Below are 23,784 nucleotides of genomic sequence, written 5' to 3'. Positions count from 1 at the left end.
CCAAGGGGCAGTAAAAAGCTTTGTTGCAACCAAGATGTCCCATTTACTATTCTGTTATACTATATATTGCTAGTCCCATTTACTTGCATTTGGCCCATATCCCTCTAAACCTTTCCTATCCATGTACCTGTCCAGGTGTCTTTTAAATACGGTTATGGTACCTGCTTCAGCTACCTCCTCTGGCAGCTCATTCCAGATACCCACCACCGTGAAAAATCTGCTCCTCGGGTTCTTATTAAATCTTTCCCCTCTCTCCTTAACCCATCTCCTCTGTTCTGGAGTCCCATACTCTGGGTAACGGACTGTATAGCCTTCATTATTTGTTTTATACACACACCTTCATCACTCCTTAACCTCCTGTGCTACAAGGAATAAAGTCCTAGCCTGCCCACCTCCCCCTATAGCTCAGGCCTTCAACTCCTGGCATCGTCCTCATAAATCTTTGTATTAGGTTGCTACTTAACAGATATTCTGCTGGCATAGGGAGATTTCAGTGGGCAGCTTCAGAGAGTCAATAGCATTTAATAGTAATATGTCAGGAAAACAGAACAATGTAATTCTGACTCGCAGCAGCACAACAGGTCCGTAAACACAGTACTCAGAGATAAAATCAAAAATAGTTAAATTAAGGAAAACTCCCAATATTACAACAATAAAAAGCTGATGGCTCCAAGTGCATCTAAGACAACTAGTGGTTCATAGTTTAGTTGGTGTTGCAGTGTTCAAGAGCCTGATGGTTGTTGGGAAGAAGCTGTTCCTGACCCTGGAGCTCACAGGCTCCTGTACCTACTTCCTGATGGCAGTAGTGATACGAGACTGCGGCCAAGGTGGCAAGGGCCCTTGACGATGCTGGCTGCCTTTTTGAGGCAGTGCCTCCTATAGATCCTGTCTATGGTGGGCTGTGATGGTGATGACCGCAGAAAGCTCATGCACCTTCCAAAGCCGAACAGGAATGCTTAAACAGAGAGGGAATGTTTTCACCACCATATAGTAACACGGGTAGTTGTCCTAAAGACATAGTTATGGCTGTGGCTGGGCACACAGCGTTGTTTGTCTATCCTAGACAGCTCTGATTAGCAACATTTAGCAAGCTCAGATTTTCCAAAACACTCGCCGACCTTTGGCTTTGCTCCCACGTCTGGTCTGCCAAGTTCAAGGTCAACCCAACTCTCAACTTCCTTACCACTTGCTCTTTCCAAGTTGCTCCACCACATTTTCACAGCTCGCCGCTCATCATTGCATGACACAGTCATCGTATTTGAAAACAAACAATTCCATCTTCATTAATTTTAACGAGGAACAAATAGTACACTGGCCACTGAGAAACCCCAAGCACTGACTGAATTGTTGTGTTAAGGAAGATCAATCCTGGAGATTCCTGGATATAGAACAGCACAGGAATAGGCCCTTCAGCCCACAATGTCTGTGCCAAACATGATGCCAAGACCACCTCATATCTACCTACACATGATCTATATATCTACATACTCATGTGCCTGTCCAAAAGTCTCTTAAATACCACTATCGTATTTGCCTCCAATATCACCCCTGGCAGCATATTCCAGGTACTCAAAGCCCCATGTAATAATAATAATAATAAATTTTATTTATGGGCGCCTTTCAAGAGTCTCAAGGACACCTTACAAAAATTGAGCATGTAGAGGAAAAACATGTAAGGGGAATGAAATAAATAGTAGAGACATGACTAGTACACAAAGTAAAGACAGAATTCAATACAAAACACAGTATGAGGCAATTAATGCACAGATGAAAAGGGACGGGGACATGGGGCTAAGGATAGGCAGACATGAAGAGATGGGTCTTGAGGCGGGACTGGAAGATGGTGAGGGACACGGAATTGCGGATCAGTTGGGGGAGGGAGTTCCAGAGCATGGGAGCTTGTCCCACTTATATTTCCCTGGGTCATCATACCCTTTTATACTTCTAACACAGTAGCCACGCACCCACATACCAAGTGCTACACAAATGACCAGACATTGCTGTGGAAACTCCCACTGGCCTTCTAAACATGAGACTTTACTGCCTCCATCATTTGAGGGGGACACTAGAGTAATCACCAATCCTGGTTGCAGAGGCTTCACAGTGGCATCTTGCAAGATCTACAATCACATGCAGCAACCATGATAGAGGAAGCTCTCCAACCTGTCTGGAGTCACAAGGCACAGCCAAAAATCATAAACTGCAAAACAGGTAATAAAATAGCAAGCTTGCTAGATGGGGAAGGAAGGCAGGAAATAATGTTTTCCTTCATGAGAGACACTTTTCTTACAGAGCTACAATATACTCATTCTCAAGGCAAGCCCACACCAATCTCCACATTACAATTCTTGCCAATGATAAAGAACACAAATGATGCATAACATTTCCTCTCACCTGCTGTGCAAATTCAGCTACACAAAATATAACACAGTAATGAATGATTCCCTGTTACTAATTAATGCAAACGAGTCCTACCTACTTAAAGAACTCAAATTTCTGCCCCAAATGCACTTTCCTCAGACCACTTCCACTCTGATAGTTGAACCACCTAGACTGCTACTCAACATCAATGATGGCTAATCAGCAATGATACTTAACAGCTGAAAGCTATGCATGTTACACAGTGTTCAGAAAGGTACTTAGGAGATGCATTGGGCTTATGTGGAGAAGACTGAAGAAAGGGGTTGAGAGGGAAAAATAGATCAGCCATGATTGAATGGTGGAGTAGACTTAATGGGATGAATGGCCTAATTCTGCTCCTATGTCTTCTGGTCTAACAATTCAAGCGATGAAGTCGATGTTCATTCAATCATGAGAGAGTTCTTCTTGAGACTCCAAATTAAATGAACTAGTCATTGCATCATTTGGTCACTTCAAGGTACAACTCTAGGAGAAGTAGTGTTTGGTTTGGGTCATAAAAGGTGTATCAATTCATTGCACTGTCATGCTTTCCTGCACAAACCTTCACCTTCTCCCAACACTCTCATACATTCTAGTTATTTTCAATCCTCCACATAAAGAGAAGGCTCTGGAGGCGAGACACAACGAGGTAAATCACCCGAACACTCTTTCAAACATCGTTATGACTATTTATTAACTTGTTTTGCTTGATTTAGCACTAGCATGAAGCACAAGCAAGTTTTAAGACACTAAGTAGCCAAGAAGTTTGATTACACCTTAGTTTGATGTCACAATGAACTTTGATATTAAACAGGCAATTCAATTCCAATTCAAAGCAGGGCGTTACATTTTGTCACTACTGTTAAGCGGTAAATAGGATATTCTTCTTGTTTCATCATATGTTTCACAACTACTTTGTCCTGGAGTGGTGGCAGATTCACTGCATTGTCTCTAACTCATGTGAATTAGAGATAACGTTGTACAATGTTCTCTGCATCATGGATAATTGCGTAACTGGTATCCAGCAATGATTTCCCAAAAGTGCATGACAAATCATAAAAAAATTAAACTTATGTTCATATAGACTATGTGTCAAATTTACTATGACAAAAGCTTATTAGTGATGTACAATTGATTTTTGCCAATGGATTTGGAGATAACCTGAAGAAAGAAAAGCCAGTCAAATGAAGAAGCTTCCTAATATGTTAAAGGTTGGAAATACCAGTAATTTCCCAAATGTTTTGCCTTTTAAAAATATAACTTCTTCAGTTGACAGAAAGGCAGACACTCACTTTTGTAGCGCCTTTTGAGGATGTGCCAAAGCACTTTACAGCAAAGTATAGACAGAAGGAGATTGCTGAAGAGTCATGCCAGCCACCACCACGAGTCCACTTTCCAGTTTCACAGAGCTATTATTTTTCATGGGTGAAACCCAGTATATAAAATTACAACCTTTACTGGCACATCTTTGCAGGACCATGGCATTTGAAGGGGGTAGGATATAAATATTTTGAAGAACAAATAAGCCATGCTTTTTGCCCAAGCATAACCTCCTGGACATCAAATTACTTTTTACCAAATGGAATCCGGTAAATAAGTTGTTTCCGTGAAGAATTGTGAATTGAATCATAGGAATTCACAGTGCAAAAGGAAGCCATTTTTCAAATTCATGCTCATGCTGGCCAAGAAAGAGTCAGGAGAGGCCAATCGCACTTGTCATCTTTCAATTCATTTCCTGGTAGGATAAGGCACTTCAAATGCTCATAAAAGGTTTCTATATCCAGTTACTCCAGCACTTTGTGTCCCTTTTTTCTACTTTCCCAGTGTCTTCCCAGCAACGAACAGAGGAAAAAAGTTGTCAATGTTTTACCTATCTTATCTATGCTTCTCATAATTTTATACACTTCTATCAGGTCCCCCCCAGCCTCCGACTCTCCAGGGAAAGCAGTCCAAATTTGTCTGGCCTGTCCCTATAAGAGATCCCCCCTCTATCCCAGGCAGCATTCTTGTAAACCTCTTCCGCATCTTAACCAACACCTCCACATCCCTTCTGTAATGGGACAATCCCACGCGTTTTTATTTTACTGATGTTGCAATGTGGTAGTTTATCAAACACCTTGCAAAAAATTCATGCAAACTACACCAAATGTGGTACATTTTGTGATTCAACTCCTTGATTAAAAAAAATTCAGGCAAACACGGCCACCCCTGATTGAATGTTTGCAGGTGGTGGGTGAGTCACTAAAGGATATTGAATGATACTGCATTTAATGCAGTTGATAACAAACTGCTCACCTGTGTCTAAACCTGTAAATTATGTCACCTACATTGATCAAGGGAAGACTTTGTCATTCCCTTCTGTTTGCTTTATCCTGCTGCCTGATAAAAGTGGTTCTTCAAAATGGGATAATCCCTCATATCAACATTGTCACCAAAGTGGTTAATTCATTCCTTGAGCTTCCCAATGACCAGTGTCAATCACAGACTCCCTCAGAGATGTTTAGAGGGTGCCCTTGCGATTTGTCTTTTGAGTACTGCGAGTTCTGCACAACTAGCTTGCTGCGCCTATATCCCAGAGGATGGTGGATCTGAATCGTCCCCTGTGGGAAGCAGGATGGGCATGTTTTGACATCTGAACGCGATGCTAATTTGATGCCAGTGCTGCCAAATAGAAGCCACATGTTGAATGTGCATTGAAGACCAGCAACCCTACCACACCCACCACACATAATATTTCAACTGATTATCAACTGGCAGCCTACCTCAGATTGGTTTTCACCAGCTGTAGCTATGATTTGACGGATTTCAACACTGCTGCTTGCTAAATACCGTGCAACTGTAATGTGAGCTTGGTGCAATGACAAGAAAAGGGGAAGGGGTAGAGTAAGCAGATGTGGAGGAAGGTTCTGCCACAATTCTCCCATTAAATAATTGAATAAACACTCAAAATCTAAAATGTTTTATGCAGTAGGACCTGGTTTTATAAATTAACTAACGACGCATTTTTCTCCCTCGGTATCTGCAGCATGACTGGGGGACTCCTGGATTTAATGGAAAAAGTTGTGAAAGTGCTAGAATTTATTAATAAGGTGGTGGGACAGAGAAGGTAATGATAGGAACATGGATTTATGGAACAAAAATCATCTTCAACAAATCTCTTCGAGGTTTTTGTTGTAGCTACCAGTAGATGTGACCTACTTAGAGGCCTTTGATCAGGTATCACACAAGAGTTTATTAAACAAGATCACAGCACCTGGAATTCAGGGTAATATTGCATGGAATCAAAACTGGTTTGTGGATGGAAAACGGGGAGAAGGAATAAATGGGCCATTTTAAAGGAAAGAGACTGAGAAATGGCTAACGGAGGAATACCTGGTGGCTTCCCTAATCCCAACCCGAGTTGTTCGTGATAGAGTCACGGAGCTATACAGCATGAAAACAGACCCATTGGCCCAGCTTGTCAATGCTGATCAAATTGGCATACTGGGTATACAAAGTTGGCTAACCATTTGCCTGTATTTGGTCCATATCCCAGTAAACCCACCCTTTCCATGTGTCTGGCCAAATGCCTTTTAGAAGTCATAATTACAGTATATCCCCTTCTATAGTTTCCTCTGGCAGCTCATTCCAGATATGGACTTCTTCAGAGTGAAACTGTTGCCTTGAGGTCCCTCTTCAATCTCTCCCCTTTCACTTTAAACCTTTTCTCTCTAGGTTTGAGAATCAAGTGTAAAATATACATGTTTGCTGATGATACAAAGGTACGTGGGGTCTGACAATGGTGCAGAGCATCAGAGAGATATAGACAGGTTTTGAAATGGCATATGAAATATCATATAGAATTTTACTGGCTATAACAAATAGCCACTTCGGCCCATCAAGCCTACTCTGCCATTCAATCACAGTTGATCTATCTTTCCCTCTCAACCCCATTCTCCTGCCTTCTCCCCATAACCCCTGACATCCGTACTAATCAAGAATCTATCAATCTCTGCCTTAAAAATATCCATTAGGATATCCATATCCAAAGGCATTTTCCCATTGCCTTTGATTTTGCCATATAATATAATGGCTGCTGACACTAGATAACTATATGGATGCAAAAAGTGCTGGAGGAACTCAGCGGGTGGGCAGCAAATGTGGAGGGATTGGACAGGCAACGTTTCAGGTCAGGACCCTTCTTCAGACTGATAGAAGAATCTAAACGTAAAACGTCGCCCATCCATTCCATCCACAGATGCTGCCTGACCTGCTGAGTTCCTCTAGTACTTTGTTTTTTACTCAAGATCTGCAGTTTGTGTCTCAGAATGCAATCAACTGCAAAAATTGGTTGTTTAAAAAACATTGTTTCGTCTGCTAAATGTAATTTCCTTGAGAGTCCTGTGCTGCTATCTACCTCATTGGAGACACTCGAGTCCTCTATTAGCTTCAGATGAGGAGAAGTATGCAAGGTTTGGTGTTTATACTGGACAACAATCCTTAAGTAAGGAACAAAAGAGCAGTGTTAGAGTGAACACAACATTATGTCATCACTTGAAAGCTTTACATATGCATCAAGGGGGTTAAACATCAAACCATCCCTCTTTCCACCTCAGTTTTTGAATCATGCAATAAACAATCTGGAAATTGTTGAGCCTCTATGATTATTTATTCTTCCTTCTGACAATTATAATATTAAACTGCTGTGGCAGCTATTTGCCACCTCATAAATAGCTGCCTATTATTCAATTAGTAATATACTGAGAAGAAATAATTTCTTGGGAACAGAATAGAAAAATAGCATTACCTCATACTCTATTCCAAAAGCACAATGCATTCACTTTGTATGTGTTTATAATACATCATTTGCCATTTACCCAATACTCATATAACTTGGGAACAGTCCCTTTAGCTCTTTGATGCCACAATCACCGTCACCATCCAGTTACAGTGATCTCATTTTATCCGCTCCCCATTTCCATCAATGGGAAATTCCCTAATACCATTCCCTGATGCTGCCTCTCATAATTACAATAACGTACAGCAGACAATTGGGATAATAAAAACACAAAGTGCTGAAGTAACTCAGTGAGTCGACAAAGCTGTAGTGACAATGAGTAGGTGATGTGTGTTTTGCTTGAAGAAGGGTCCCCACCATTCTTGTTTGATCTCTTTCTTAGTTTTTGACAACCTGAAATATAAACTCTGCTGGTAGACACAAAATGCTGGAGTAACTCAGCGAGGTGGGCAGCATCTCTGGAGAGAAGGAATGGGAGAAGTTTTGGGTCGAGACCCTTCTTCAATCCTGCCCTGTAACCTTCCATCTTGCCCTGTAACCTCTTACCCCATTTCATATCAACAATCCCTCTCACCTTAAAAACATTGTATATCCCAGATACCCTCTGTTTCAATGATCTGAAGGACAATCAGATACAGTGGCTTGCAAAAGTATTCATACCCCTTGAACTTTTCCATATTTTGTTACGTTACAACCACAAACGTAAATGTATTTTATTGGGATTTTATGTGATAGACCAACACAAAGTGGCGCATAATTGTGAAGTGGAAGGAAAATGATACATGGTTTTCAAATTTTTTTACAAATAAAAAACTGAAAAGTGTGGCGTGCAAAAGTATTCAGCCCCCTTTACTCTGATACCCCTAAATAAAATCCAGTGCAACCAATTGCCTTCAGAAGTCACCTAATTAGTAAATAGAGTCCACTTGTGTGTAATCTCTACTCAGTATAAATACAGCTGTTCTGTGAAGGCCTCAGAGGTTTGTTAGAGAACATTAGTGAACAAACAGCATCATGAAGCCCAAGGAACACACCAGACAGGTCAGGGATAAAGTTGTGGAGAAGTTTAAAGCAGGGTTAGGTTATAAAAAAATATCCCAAGCTTTGAACATCTCACGGAGCACCGTTCAATCCATCATCCAAAAATGGAAAGAGTATGGCAAACCTACCAAGACATGGCCGTCCACCTAAACTGACAGGCCGGGCAAGGAGAGCATTGATCAGAGAAGCAGCCAAGAGGCCCATGGTAACTCTGGAGGAGCTGCAGAGATCCACAGCTCAGGTGGGAGAATCTGTCCACAGAACAACTATTAGTCGTGCACTCCACAAATCGGGCCTTTATGGAAGAGTGGCAAGAAGAAAGCCATTGTTGAAAAAAAGCCATAAGAAGTCCCGTTTGCAGTTTGCCACAAGCCATGTGGGGGACACAGCAAACATGTGGAGGAATGTGCTCTGGTCAGATGAGACCAAAATTGAAGTTTTTGGCCTAAATGCAAAACGCTATGTGTGGTGGAAAACTAACACTGCACATCACCCTGAACACACCATCCCCACTGTGAAACATGGTGGTGGCAGCATCATGCTGTGGGGATGCTTTTCTTCAACAGGGACAGGGAAGCTGGTCAGAGTTGATGGGAAGATGGATGGAGCCAAATACAAGGCAATCTTGGAAGAAAACCTGTTAGAGTCTGCAAAAGACGAGACTGGGGCGGAGGTTCACCTTCCAGCAGGACAACGACCCTAAACATACAGCCAGAGCTACAATGGAATGGTTTAGATCAAAGCATATTCATGTGTTAGAATGGCCCAGTCAAAGTCCAGACCTAAATCCAATTGAGAATCTCTGGCAAGACTTGAAAATTGCTGTTCACAGACGCTCTCCATCCAATCTGACTGGGCTTGAGCTATTTTGCAAAGAAGAATGGGCAAAAATTTCAGTCTCTAGATGTGCAAAGCTGCTAGAGACATACCCCAAAAGACTTGCAGCTGTAATTGCAGCGAAAGGTGGTTCTACAAAGTATTGACTCAGGGGGGCTGAATACTTTTGCACGCCACACTTTTCAGTTTTTCATTTGTAAAAAAATTTGAAAACCATTTATCATTTTCCTTCCACTTCACAATTATGCACCACTTTGTGTTGGTCTATCACATAAAATCCCAATAAAATACATTTACATTTGTCGTTGTAACGTGACAAAATGTAGAAAAGTTCAAGGGGTATGAATACTTTTGCAAGCCACTGTATGTAGTTTAAAATACTATCTGAAGGATGTTTCACTCCATATAATAATGCTCCCATCTAGTGAATTGTCACCTTATTATATGTTCACATCTCCGGAATAGGGATTAATTAAGAAACACGTTGCCCAGTGGCAAAAATGCTTTCACTCAGGTATTGAATATCCTTTTTTACAGTTATTTACAGGATAACATCATAAGTGATAGGAGCAGAATGAGGCCATTTCGGCCCATCAAGTCTACTCTGCCATTCAATTACGGTTGATCTATCTTTCCCTCTCAACCCCATTCTCCTGCCTTCTCCCCATAACCCCTGACATCCGTACTAATCAAGAATCTATCAATCTCTGCATTAAAAATATCCATTAGGATATCCATATCCAAACGGCCAGCGATTAATCCCTTCCCCATTTGCCATTGAAGTGAACCTTGTTCTTGGAATGCTGCAGGTCTTGTGCAGAGAGAGAAAGATTGAGTAATCTTTTTATTTGCTCATGGTGGTGTATGTGCAGTAGTCCTCTCATAGTTAATTACAGTTATGAAACTTGACACACAGAGATGCAGTTAATTAAACTTCAATGCTTGCGGAGAATTCAAACATTAACGAGGCATTTATTAAAAACAGCAATATGTTTTGCATGTGTGAAGCATATGAAGTAGTTCAGCACAATCTCTGTAATGAGGGAAACAGGCAACGATGATTTTCAAACAAAATGGTTGTAAACATATGGTTGTAGTGATATCTACCTTTACACAAATAAATTAATGTTATTTTTTAATTTGCTGGGTTTGAACCTATGAAAAGATTAAAAAAATCAAAATATTACTTGGATCTCAAAAGGCAAATGCCATGTCAAAGGTTACATGTTAGACTAAGAAGCTGTAGGAATTTAAGGTATAACTTGGAGATTGAAGGAATACAAAGTGAATTGAAGGGTTTAACGGAACGGTCACTAATGAGGAATTCATGCTCAGTTTGGTGGTGGTTGCTGTGAGTTGCCCCAGGGCTCAGTGCTGGGACAACTACTGTTTCTAATTTACATCAACAATTTGCATTCTGAAACTCAAAGCAAATTGGCTAAATCTGCAGAGAATACCAAAATGGAAGGTGCAGTAGAATCGGACGAGTAAACGCAGAAAGTACAGTCCAGTTGGATAAAATACTAGTGGATTGAACAGCAAATCAAAACAGTAAAGCTTTTTACTGTACATGTGACAATAAACTAAACTAAACTAGTATCATTTTGTAATTGGATTGTATTGTAATTAATTTATTAGCGAAGGTTGTAAAAACATACAAGGAATTTGTTTTGCCATACAGTTAGCAATGTTACAAAATTTTGAGATTTTAAAAATCAAGTCTGTAATTTATCCCATCAGATAAAGCATAAAAATAAGTTTAATTTGACACCTAATTCACTTTCATATCTCAAGTATTTAAAAAGTTATGGCCATTTTCATACTGGGAAATGAGCATCTTGTTCCCTATTGATTTTCTATGGACATAACAAAAAAGCTGTGATCGTGAACAGTCAAAAGCCCATAACTTTCTTAAAAATTAAGAGAACTGAATGAAATTTTCAGTTATCATAGATTGAAGCATTCTGAAACAAATATAAAATAATCTTACTTGGATGACCTGAAATTAAAGCATATAATTAGTTAGTTACCTAATTGTAGCTAATTTCAGACTTCAATTACTAGATCTAAACATCTATCCATTTCTTAATAAATGATTAACATTTTTAAATAGCCTAAATGTCCAAATAATATTCACAAATAATTCACAATAAAACATGATTTTTAAATCTCATTTACATTAATTTATAGGCCAAATGGAAGGAATTTAGTGTTTAATTGCTGTAAATAAATGCCCATTTAAATCAGCTTTCCAGTGGGTCCCTGTGGAACGCGCTGGTTTAGAACGTTCACATTGCGGTAGATTTGTGCCCCAAATGCCCAGAAAAATACTGCGGGATATAATGGGCCCAAATTGAGCTACTCGCAATATTAAACTTTGTATAAAGGGATCTTTAGAAGCCCTTTTTAATGTAAAAATATACAGCCTAACTTCAGTTGTTTGCTTTATGAGACCCTGCGGTTGCTGGCGGTCGCGGGTTTAGAGATTGATTTTTAAACTACTATAACTATTATTCAAGGCCTTTAAACCTAATAATAGCTTTTGCGACGGGGTCTTCCAGCGATTTTTCGTTAATAATTAACTAGGCTGAACATTTTCGATTGGAACAGCTTAGAGAAAATCGCGTTTTAAACCCGCCCCCTCTAAACGGCGCCAAAATCGCGCACACCCGCAGCGACAGATTTTCAACGACGCTTCAGGTAGGCTTTGCAACATACCTAATACAGTCATACCAAAAAAGGCAACAAGGCACCCAACTACATAAGAGTTAACATAAACATCCACCACAGCGGCTCCCCCACAATCCTCACTGTGATGGAAGGCAATAAATTATTCTCCCGCAGACGGGGCAATCGAACCATCTACAGTCAGGGCGATCGGTGCTCCTGCAGCCAATGATCGAAGCTCCCGTGTCGGGGCGGTCGAAACTCCAGCGGCTTGGAGCTCCTGAATTTGGTCCCTAACCAGGGACCGCGAGCTCCATGATGTTAAGTCTACAGGCTCCCGCGGTTGGAGCTCCCAAAGTCGTTCCCTGACAAAGGGATCGCAAGCTCCACGATGTTAAGTCCGCAGGCTCCCGCAGATGAAGCTCCCAAAGTCGATCCCAGCGAGAGGCCGCCAGAGGTACGATACGGAAAAAGTCACATCTCCGTTGAGGAAAGAGATTTAAAAAAGTACACCCCCTCCCCCCACACACATAAAACAAAACTAAAGATACACTGAAACATACATTTAACAACAGACTAAAAACAACCAAAGAAGAAAAAGGATGAGACAGACTGTTGGCGAGGCTGCCATTGTACAATGCCATCCGGTGGATTTTATGCAAGAAAATATGAACAACTGCACATGGAAAAAATGTATCACATTCTCCATATGAGTTGTTGAAATAACTATTGAAGAAAGGGACCTGGTAATCTGAAAAGACCCAACCGATGTAAACTGTAGTAGAATGCTAAATGACAGTAAACAAAATGACAGCTGAAGGCATAATTAAGCAACATGGTGCTCTGATTATATGTCATCCGAGACAAGTAGTTTTTGAGAGACCAGGAAGATATTCAGACCTTGGAAGTAGGGCAGAGAAAAATCATGAGACAGACCCAAATGTTCCCACCGCAATAGCATGGCTGTTCAACACCCGGCTTGAGATCTAACTATACCCTTGGTTTATGTTTCATTCGCAAGAAGAAGAAGAAGTATAATTTTATGCAGCCCATGGACTGGCAGTACTATTTTAGACATAAATTTGAATCAATTGCGGACGGTTGAATTAAAATTCCCATCTTTCAGATATTTTTATTATCAGATACCAGTCCATACCATGTCATTACAAGTTGGCGATAAAATGGCAATCTCATTGAAGAAAATCAATGCCAATACAAATGGATTTGTATGCTATAGAGGAGGTATTCTTCTGAAGTAGAATTAAGCAATGGGAAGCAGAAGGTGGTGGGAGGAAGGTTACATCTTTACTTAAGTCATATCTTATCTACTCCCAGTGAATCTATCATTATGATAAAATATGCTGTAATTCTCCCATATATAGTAAATAATTTGACTGTCACCATCTTATAATACTACAAAAATATATTAAAAATGAACTGTGCAAAAGGTGTCATCTAACTTAGTCACTATAACTCTTTCTGAAGTTGATTTCTGAATACCACTTATTCTAGGGATAATTAAATTGAATAAACTTACCCTTTGAATCTATATTCATTTTCTAAAATTAAGGAATATCAGCATTGATTTGCCAATCAAGGGTCTGTCTTTAAACATATACATCTGAAATAAACCTACAGAAGCCAGCTGAATGTATTCATGTAATTCACGGCTATAAAGATTTTGACAATCAAGTTTTGTGAATTAGTATTGTGTTAGATCCTTAAAGTCTCACATTAGTGCCCACAATTAATTGACCTATGAATTATTTATTCAACAGAATAGAACCTTTCAGATCAAATCTTTAGAAAGTATATTCTTTAAAACGATTCACTTGATTATATTTCAATACCAATGCAACATATCCATTACTTTTACAACTCAATTTATTCTGGTACTTTCTGATAAAGTGCTTTTATGATGCCTGTTTTATGTCCACTAAAAAATCTTATTTGAGGAAAACACAGAGAAAAGGAGTAATTCAGTGGGTCAGGCACTATCTGTAAACGGAAGGCAACATGTTGGGTCGGCATTCTTCTTCAGACTGATAGAAATAGCGGGCAGAAAACTGAAAAATAACCCTACTACAGTTAGTCTGAAGATGGTTCCCAGCCCAAAATGTCATCTGACAATCCCTTACAGATGCTACCTGACCCGCTGAGTTCCTCCAGCACTTTGTGTTTTGCTCAAGGTTCCAGCATCTGCAGTTCCTTGTATTCCCATATTATTTTGAGGACTTGGTTGTGGAGGTTTTGGTACTGACAATATTTTGTACCGGCATTTAAATTTGTAGTTTACGTCGGAGGTCAAGCTTATGTTTTGCCCTGGAAATATAAAATTTGCCATTCAAGTGTGGAATTGTAGCAATATAAAGTTTTTAAATAATGTATATTAACTATGTAATAACTCTTAGCAAGAACTTAGAAGGCGATGCTGATTAATTTTGGACTAATGACGACTAGAACTAACATGCTTCAATAATTAATATTTCACAATGTGTTTAAATTGGTTAATGATGATTTTCTACCATTTCAGGTATTCTGGAAATCAGAACTGTGGCCGTTGGAGTCGTTGCCATCAGAGGTGTAGAAGGTGACTATTACTTAGCAATGAACAAATCTGGGAAATTATATAGCAAGGTAAGTCAGTGCCGAGAATATAGAGACACAAGGAACTGCAGATGTTGGAATCTTGAACAAAACACAAAGTGCTGGAGGAACACAGCAGGTCAGGGAGCATCGGTGGAGGGAATGGACAGGTGGCATTTTGGGTTGGGACTTTTCTGCAGACTCTAGAACATAGTGCTCTTTGAATTGGAACTCTTGTTCCTCGAAACGTCGCATATTCCTTTTCTCCAGAGATGCTGCCTGACCTGCAGAGTTACTTCAGCATTTTGTGTCTATCTTTGGTCTACATAGAAACATAGAAACATAGAAAGTAGGTGCGAGAGTAGACCACCAGGTCCGTCAAGCCCGCACCGCCATTCGCTCATGGCTGAACACTAAACAGACACACTTACCCACAAACAGTAGACACAAGACACAGAACACAAGACACTACCCTCCCCTTTATACCGCTATCACCCCTCTCCACCCCAAGAACCGCGTGATCTCCTGGGGGAGGCAAAAAAACGGATAAAAACCCAGGTCCAATTCGGGAAAACCCAGGTCCAAGTCTAAACCAGCATCTGCAGTTCCTTCCTGCACATTTTCTGTGCTCTTTTAGTTATTAAATTCTGATTAATTTGTCATATACACAAGGATGCAATGAAGTTCCTTGTTCACATGAAGCTCACAGAGAAAAACGGTACTGATGAATACAACAGTAAATATAACGATCAGTACAAAAACAGCAGAATGGCACAAGATTGTAGTGCAAAAGAATGTTATAGTACAACACGGAGTAACCGAATTATGTAGAGTTACGAGGCAGCTCTTCCAAGAAGGAGGTATGAAAGTGTTTGGTTCAGGAATCAGATAGAAAGGGGGAAGAATCTGCCCTTCATTTTGGACGTCTGAGCCTTCAAGCTCCTGTGTCTTCTCCCAGAAGGTAGACAAGAGAAAAGAAAATGGCCATGGTGACATCCATGACGATGCTTCCCGTCTTGCTATTTCATCACATTGGACAGAATGAAGCTTTGTTTTCATGTTTGAAACAGCCATGAAACGTATTAAGCTCATCCTAAAAATTCAATTTCCCTTAAACAGGAATGCCTCCAATAATGGAGTGTTAATACTCAGCCTTACACACCGACCAGGTTTAGGTCGCTGTTATCATGCATTCATCTCAACAAGAAGCAATGAGCAAGCACACTGCTTCTCCAAGGAGATGTTGATTAAGGCACACTGGGCGCTGCAGTCAAAGAGGATGGACAGTGGAAATGAATAACCTGTGATGTTGCACAAGTTGCAGAATTAGAGAATTATTAAAGCATGGAAGGAGGCCATTCTGCCCATCATGTCTATGCTATTCCAGGTGGAGCAAACCAGTCAATCACACAACTACATTAAGAAAGAACCATAGGCTCTGTACTCAAAGAGACTCAAACTCATCTCCTCCCTGGGCAGGGCATCATGCCAATGTTTGTATTTGGGCTTTAGACCATCGTGGGATCCATGCATCATGCAAAGCTATATGGCCTTTTGATCTCCCCCATGTATTTTCTCAATTTACTCATGCTTTCGGACAGGCATGCAGAATTTCATTGCTATTCATCAGCCATCTTTTATAGGACGTCCTGAAGTCCCAATCTGGGTCTTTTGCGACATAATGGAAGTGCAATTATGATGTTGGAGATGCAGGCACCTGGCTGACCCAAATCCCCAGACCTGACTGCCACACACTTGGGTGTCACTTTTCAACAACTTTACATTGATTTCTACAGTAAAGGGAGTATCAGTAAGTGAGATGACTGCCACAAGTATCCACTGCCTTCATTTTCTGTAGGTGCTGCCATTCTCACTTCACTATGAGCGGGGAGGGATATCTGACCTTATGTACAGACAATTCTCTTCTCGTCTCAAATGGGCTTCATATTGGAAAATTGCAATACCCATTCATGCACGTGCTCTGCAACCTCTTCCAGCAAACTACCATGGTCTGATGAGTTAATCACTTGATCTAGCCAGAAACCAGATGCAGGCTGATTTTAATAATAGGCTAGATGGAACTAAGTTGGGATGCTGAGTTGAATTGAAAGATACAGCATAGATCTGCACAGATGCAACAACTGACCCTTCGGCCCATGTGACCATCAATTACCCATTCACACAAGTTCCATTTTATTACACTTTCACATCCACTCCCTGCACATCAGGGGGAATTTATAGAGGCTAAATGAACCCACAAGCCTGGAGGTCTTTAGGATGTGGGAGGCCCCCGAGCACCCAGAGGAAACCCACGCAGTCACAGGGAAAACATGCAAGCTCCACCCAGACAGCACCCGAGGTCAGGATCGAACACGTGTCTCTGGCGCTGTGAGGCAGCAGCTCTACCAGCAGCGCCTCTGTGCCGCCCAGTAAAATTGTGTGCATGTGGATATGTAAAATCATGTTAATGACATTACCTCTCAAATATTGTCTGTCCTGCAATAGATCAAATGGACCTGGATAAACTAGGAATTGCAATCACCGCTGCTATTTACTAGCACTATCTAAGTTAATCCCCGAAACCTTATGCAGTGAATCTTCCAGTGCGTAATGGTGAAGGAAGTTTGCAGACAATACATTACATTTAAACTGAAATTAATAAAAGGTTTCAATGCATAAAAAGACCAATTAACAGCATGTTGCTTTTGTCGATCTTCTGTTACAAACGTCATTCAGATAGATTTTAACTTTTGGACAAAATATCCACTTCTGGGCTCTTGCTTCAGTTAAATAGAAGCAGAAACTTGCTCCCCTAAAACAGATGGGCTGATGCAGCGTGTTGGATATGGGCCAGGCTCCAGTTTCAGGCTGGAGCTATTGGAGGAGGTGAGGAGTCTGGGTTGGCAAAAGACTACATTATTCTTGAGAGGCCCAGAGTAACATTCCTTTGCTCCTGGCAGTGTAAAAACTATTAAAACATTTAACTTTGTTAGGTCTTTTCAGCTATGCTGACAATAAGATTGATTGGAGAAAAGATTGCACATGGTCAGACCCATCTGTCAAAATGGCAAACCAAAGTAGAAAATGTCAAAAACGCTCAGCAGATCAGGCAGCCCAGGTGGAGCAAGAGACAACGCTTCTGGTCAATAACTTTTCATCTGAACTGAAGAAGTCAAAATAGCAATGGGAGTCCAATATATAATAGATCACCAATTTGAGATGCCCATTAAGTGAAACAGGTAGACACAAGGAACTGCAGATGCTGGAATCTTGGGCAAAACACAAAGTGCAGGAGGAACTCAGTGGGTCCAGGCAGTGTTTTGGGTCGGGACCATTCTTTTGGCTGAGGAAGAAGGGTCCCAAAGTGAAGCAGGCAAATGTTTCTGACACAGAGTGGTAGGGTCTGTGAAACTGGCAAGAGTTGGAGAATTGGTAGTAGCAGGTAGTAAGTCAATTGGCTATCTTTCACAATAACAGCAATTTTAGCAAGCTCTTACTTATGTACCTATGAACAGGCTAACTTCTGCCTCACAACGAAATAACCTGAGACTTTATCCATCTTAAGACCCACAATATATTTCTCCATATTTCCATTCCATGTATAAAATTAGGAACTGCAAATGCTAGTTTACAAAAAAAAGACACAAAGTGTTGGAGTAACTCAGCAGATCAGGCAGCATCTCTGGAGAGCATGGATAGATGACATTTTGGGTCGGGACATTTCTTCAAACTGATTGTGATGGGTGGGGGGGAAAGCTGGAAGAGTGGTGGGGGCAAGACAAAGTCCGGCAAGTGTTGGGTGGATACAGGTGAGGGTATTTTTTGATTGGTAGATGGTTGGGCAAAGGCGAGAGATGAAAAGACAAAGGTGAGAGATAAGGATAGAAGAAAAATGAAATGTAAAGCCAGAGGAAGGAACAGGGGTGGAAGGAGATTGAAGGAAGGGCAACGGGAAAAATTGGTGCGCATGCAGGTGGGACGGAGGGAAGAGAGGGGTACAAAAGGGGGGGGAGCATTAAAGGAAGGAGTGTGTTTGTAGGTAAGTTATCTAAAATTGGAGAATTCAATGTTTATATTGTTGGGTGGTAATTAAAACCAATGTATAAAATTGTTCTTTTGTGTTCCTGCATGGACATCTTTGATTAATGTTAACTTGTAGAGACAAGATATGACACAGACAATTGAGACTGGTACAGGAATCCAAATCTTTTTCTACACGAACAATTTAACAGATACTGAACAACTTAACCATATAACCATATAACAATTACAGCACGGAAACAGGCCATCTCGGCCCTTCTAGTCCGTGCCGAACACTTATTCTCCCCTAGTCCCATCTACCTGCACTCAGACCATAACCCTCCATTCCTTTCCCGTCCATATACCTATCCAATTTATTTTTAAATGAAGCCACTGGAAGCTCATTCCACACAGCTACCACTCTCTGAGTAAAGAAGTTTCCCCTCATGTTACCCCTAAACTTCTGTCCCTTAATTCTCAAGTCATGTCCTCTTGTTTGAATCTTCCCTACTCTCAATGGGAAAAGCTTATTCACGTCAACTCTGTCTATCCCTCTCATCATTTTAAAGACCTCTATCAAGTCCCCCCTTAACCTTCTGCGCTCCAAAGAATAAAGACCTAACTTGTTCAACCTTTCTCTGTAACTTAGTTGCTGAAACCCAGGCAACATTCTAGTAAATCTTCTCTGTACTCTCTCTATTTTGTTGACATCCTTCTTATAATTAGCCGACCAAAATTGTACACCATACAATTTTGGTCGCTTAATGACAAGCAAGAATTTCATTGTCCTATCTGGGACACATGACAATAAAATTCTCTTGAGAAGGGGTTCGGCCCAAAACGTCGCCTATTTCCTTCGCTCCTGCTCCCGCTGAGTTTCTCCAGCATATTTGTGTACCCAAACTCTCTTGACTCCTGACTCTTGACCTAATCTTTACACAATCCATATTAAAGTAACAAATATGGTAATACAGATCTTGGACAAAAATGAATTCAAATGCCAAAGCCAGTCACTATTTAAAACAACAGTTTGGATTGATTGCTATTTGATCATGGGAGACTAAAATTTAATGGGCCTATTATTTTTTTCATTTACTGATGAGAGTCTCATTATTATATATATATTTTAGTAGGAATTTTAAAGATCTAGTACAGAGACAAATATAGTCACGAAACTTCACCTCTCCGAGCAACCAAGCCAAACAATAAAGTTTGGCAATAGTACATGGATTGCTGCGTGTGGCTGGACCACAGATGGCTCTCTGTTACAGCATGATTCAAGTTCGTGTTTAGTGCTTTTATGCAATAACACTGATTTTGGCTGGGGATAGCTCATCAATGTTTGAGTAAACCTGTCATCAAACACAGGTTGCTCCCGTTTTTAAACAAATCCTTAAGTATCCTTTTACGTCAGGACAACCACATGGTTAATTTCAGACTGGTCTTGTGTATATCGGGGAAGAAAGCCGGTGTGGCCATTTCTTATGCTAGATGGAGCAAGGTGACTACACTTGCCAGGAATTGTGCAAGATGTCTAAACGATATATTAACTTTATAGTATTGTCATGTGTCCCAGTTAAAACAATGAAATTCTTAGGTGGGGTGACTAAAGCATGCAAGCTCTGCCTTTTGAAAACAACTACAGCCACAATATGTTTGAACATTCCTTGAGGATATGGATAAATATTATGGCCAATTTTCGATCCACAAAAACAACTTAATCTAACATTTTGATTGGTGAGAAAGCCTTCGAGGAGTTGAAACTACACTTGGGTAGCAATTGCATTCTCCAGAGCACATAAGGTAATGTTAAATAAAAAGCTCCACTAGATTAGTTTAGCAGGTGTCCTTGGCACCTACTCAAATCAGCGATTAAAATGGAAATATAGAGGCTTTCGGACTGGTAAAGAACTGAAGTCTGAAGAAGGGTCTCGACCTGACACATTACCTACTGTATTCCTTTTCACCAGTGATGATGCCTGACCCGCTGAGTTACCACAACTTTTTGTGTCTGTCTAAGAGTCAGGTTATTTTTAAAGCCTACCAACACAGACCAGCTTAAAATCATCTTCAGATTGTAATTGGAACCATTTATATAATCGAGGATGTGGAATCAATACATGACAGGAATAATTTCTGAATATTGCCATCATCAGTTGCTTATATTGTTATCTAATGATTTAATGTACATTTTATATTCCATGTTTCCACAGAAAACCTGCAACGAAGACTGCAATTTTAGAGAGCTTATAGAGGAAAATAATTACAATACATATTCTTCTGCAAAGTGGATGCATAATGGCCAACAAATGTTTATAACCTTGAACCAAAAGGGAGTAGCGATTAGAGGCAAAAGGACAAAGAAAGAAAGTAAATCATCTCATTTCCTTCCAATGGCAATATCATAACAAAGTATTATAAGGGCATCAATCCCAGTAATAAAAGATGTTCCATCTCTGCACCTGTATCACTGAAACCTTAACCACACAAGCTAAAATACTACTGACATCTGGAACAAGCTGGGCTTGCGCTTTGCTATAAAAATGTACCTATCATTTTGCACGATTGTATTCTATTCAACCCAGTGTAAAAGGTGAAGTTTTGTAAATTTAATCTCGAACATTTGTCTGAGAACCAATTGCATGAAAGTGTAATGTGTAAAGAAGACTAAGTATCTTGTAAAACAAACACTTTTCTTAAATCATACATTTGTGGTATAATGGTACTTTTATTTCATAAACTGTACTAGATGCGTTTTCTAAGTAATCATTGTTACATTAAGACACCTTGCCTTCAATCTGATACATTTATTCCTTGAAGAAGCACTGTAGACAATTGTCAAATTAAATATCATATAATATATGATTCTAGTGATGAATGTGTAGCTTTACATACAGCATTTAATTTTGTAATTCAGTATTTCAAAGAGATAAAAATGTAGTTACTGTAGCATTTTTGATTTTCACAAGATAGAGTTTGTTTGACTATCTTGTGAATGATCAGTGATTTTGCCATGTAAATGACTGGTGAAAATAATGATTCTACAGTATCAACAGTGCTGCTCAGCTCAATAAAAGTTAATGCTTTTTACATGGATTTTTCAAGTTCATCGTTATTCAATTTCTGAAAAATCTGGATTAGCAAATTAGTAGTAGAACAATCAACAATTAATATTTAGAAACTAAACTAGCTAGATTCTAAAATACCGTTTTAAGTACTGGAATATTTTAACATATTATTTTGACCAGAATCTGATAGTTCATAAGCTATAGGAACAGAATTAGGCAATTCATTCCATCAAGTCGACTCTCCATCATTCAATCATGGCTGATCTATCTGAAGAAGGGTTTCGGCCCGAAACGTTGCCTATTTCCTTCTCTCCATAGATGCTGCTGCACCCGCTGAGTTTCTCCAGCATTCTCCAGCATTTGATTTTCCAGCACGGCCAGATCCTTCTTAAACACATGGCTGATCTATCGTTCTCTCTCAACCCTATTCTCCTGCTTTCGAACGCGTGTCTCCTTACAGATTGGCAGCATGGAAATCAGGCGATGTTAAACTCAGAATACACAATGGTCCCAACTGATCCAAGTGCCCCAAAAAAGAATGGCATTATCCTATATAATGGTTACATACATTATCCATTGGATGTGACATGGAATAATATCACATTCCATTGTAGACATGGAAATCACTTTGGGGTCATATGGGATGAGCCCAGAGTGATGTGAAATGTCCCAGATGTATCACTGACATGCTTCATTCATGAAAAAAAAAATTTCTATTGCATAATTCTGGGGAAAAGAGCAGGCTATAATCACTAAAAGGTGTGTTGATGAAAGTATTGTTTAATAAACTCCACTAGACTGAATAAAATAAGCTGTCACAAATTTCATTGACACAAATCAATAAAATTGATTGTTAACATGTGGTTACAGACTCAAAGGAAATGTTAACAGAAAACAATTATCATCGAATGGGGAATGGAGGGATATGGATCCCAGGCAGGCAGAGGAGATGAGTTTAACTTGTCATCATGTTCAGAAGGACATTGTGGGGCAAAGGGCCTGGGCGGTAAGGCAAGACAAAAAACCATCAAAGTCGTGGACTCAGATGAGTCCGACTTTGAGCAGCCGCGGGCGGCCAGCGACCGTGAGCGCTGGAGCCGGATGGAGCGGTGTGTGGAGCATTTGCTCCAACGTGACAAGCTCCGGGAGATGGAGTCGAGTCACTGTGGGCTCTATGTAAAACCCACAGCAGCACCTCTTGTAGGGCTGCACAGTGCTTCTCCCTCGTCAGAGGGGAGTACTGGGGGTCAGTTCTGGGCTGATCCTGAAGAGGGGTTTGCAGAACAGAAATCAAGTGTGCAGGGGGTGCAGGAACGTGAAAATCTACTGGACATGGTGTCCAACTTCATACAGCCAGACCAGACTGGCCAAAACCAGGAGGACACCTGACACCGGGTAACTGTATATACCGGAATGTTTCCTGTAGTAAACAATTGTATATGGAAACTCCTAAACAGCGGGGATAACAGCTTTCACCCGCACAGTGGATGAGAAGGACATGTCGCAGGACCAACAGGATGCACTGGCACTGCTTTGCAACACACGGCCATAGACAGCACCCTTACGCACCCACCAGTAGAACAAGACCGACTGGTGAAAGCTCGAAGGTCCGGTACACCAAACATGAGTCTTTCTTAGGCCATGGCCCAGACCGGCCTTCTTGGAAGATACGCAAACCTCCAACATCAACCAAACCACAAACCCAGACAGCGACGCCTCAACATCAACGAAGGATTTACAAAAAGAAGTAAACCTGCCACTGGTAACTATGGAGGTAGGTGGGTCTGGTTCCCTACAAATTGCAGGGAGCATGGAGGTTGGGGGGGGGGGGGGAGATTACTCTCCTTTCTGGATGCATGGAGTAGGTTAACTACCGATACTTATATTTTAAGCAGTATCCAGGGATATACAATAGAATTATACACAAGTACAGCCCTCCAGTTCAACATATACCGAACCGAATGTTCGTACTTTCCGGTAAAGAGAAATCAGAAGCGCAGGCTGAACTGGAGCGGCCTTACGCAAAAGGGGTAATTGAAAAATCCCAACACGAACCGCTAGAATTCGTGTCCAATATCTTTACCAAAATCAAAAAAGATGGTGGTTGTCGCATCATCATAGATCTGACCAAATTGAATGCATTTGTACAATATATTCATTTTAAAATGGAAACCTTTGTTACTGCTAAACAATTGATTTCCAAAGGTTACTTCATGGCTATCATCGATTAAAAAATGCTTACTATTCAGTGCCTATACGAGGTGACCACAGATGTTACTTAAAATTCAACTGGATGGGACAGCAATGGCAGTATAGAGCGCTGCCAAATGGCTTAACATCAGCCCCCAGGCTGTTCACTAAAATTTTGAAACCAGCCCTAGCGTTTCT

At 40.5% G+C, this 23,784-nt stretch overlaps 1 protein-coding gene across 2 annotated transcripts in view; it reads left to right on the top strand.

The window, feature by feature from the left end:
• fgf7 (fibroblast growth factor 7) overlaps positions 1 to 21,424 on the top strand; it is a 38,423-nt gene extending 16,999 nt beyond the window's left edge. For both annotated transcript variants that reach the window (XM_033050344.1, XM_033050343.1), the window contains exons 3-4: positions 14,256 to 14,359; positions 20,542 to 21,424. In XM_033050344.1, the coding sequence (XP_032906235.1) occupies positions 14,256 to 14,359; positions 20,542 to 20,736 (299 nt within the window). In that variant the 3' untranslated portion in view covers positions 20,737 to 21,424. The remainder of the gene's footprint in view (positions 1 to 14,255; positions 14,360 to 20,541) is intronic.
• Positions 21,425 to 23,784: the final 2,360 nt, after the last annotated feature.

The sequence above is a fragment of the Amblyraja radiata genome, chromosome 34 (genome assembly GCF_010909765.2).
Source record: "Amblyraja radiata isolate CabotCenter1 chromosome 34, sAmbRad1.1.pri, whole genome shotgun sequence".
In the NCBI taxonomy this organism is placed as follows: Eukaryota; Metazoa; Chordata; class Chondrichthyes; order Rajiformes; family Rajidae; genus Amblyraja; species Amblyraja radiata.
The sequence above is the reverse complement of the archived record's forward strand: the minus strand, read 5'-3'. Positions and strand labels throughout refer to the sequence as shown.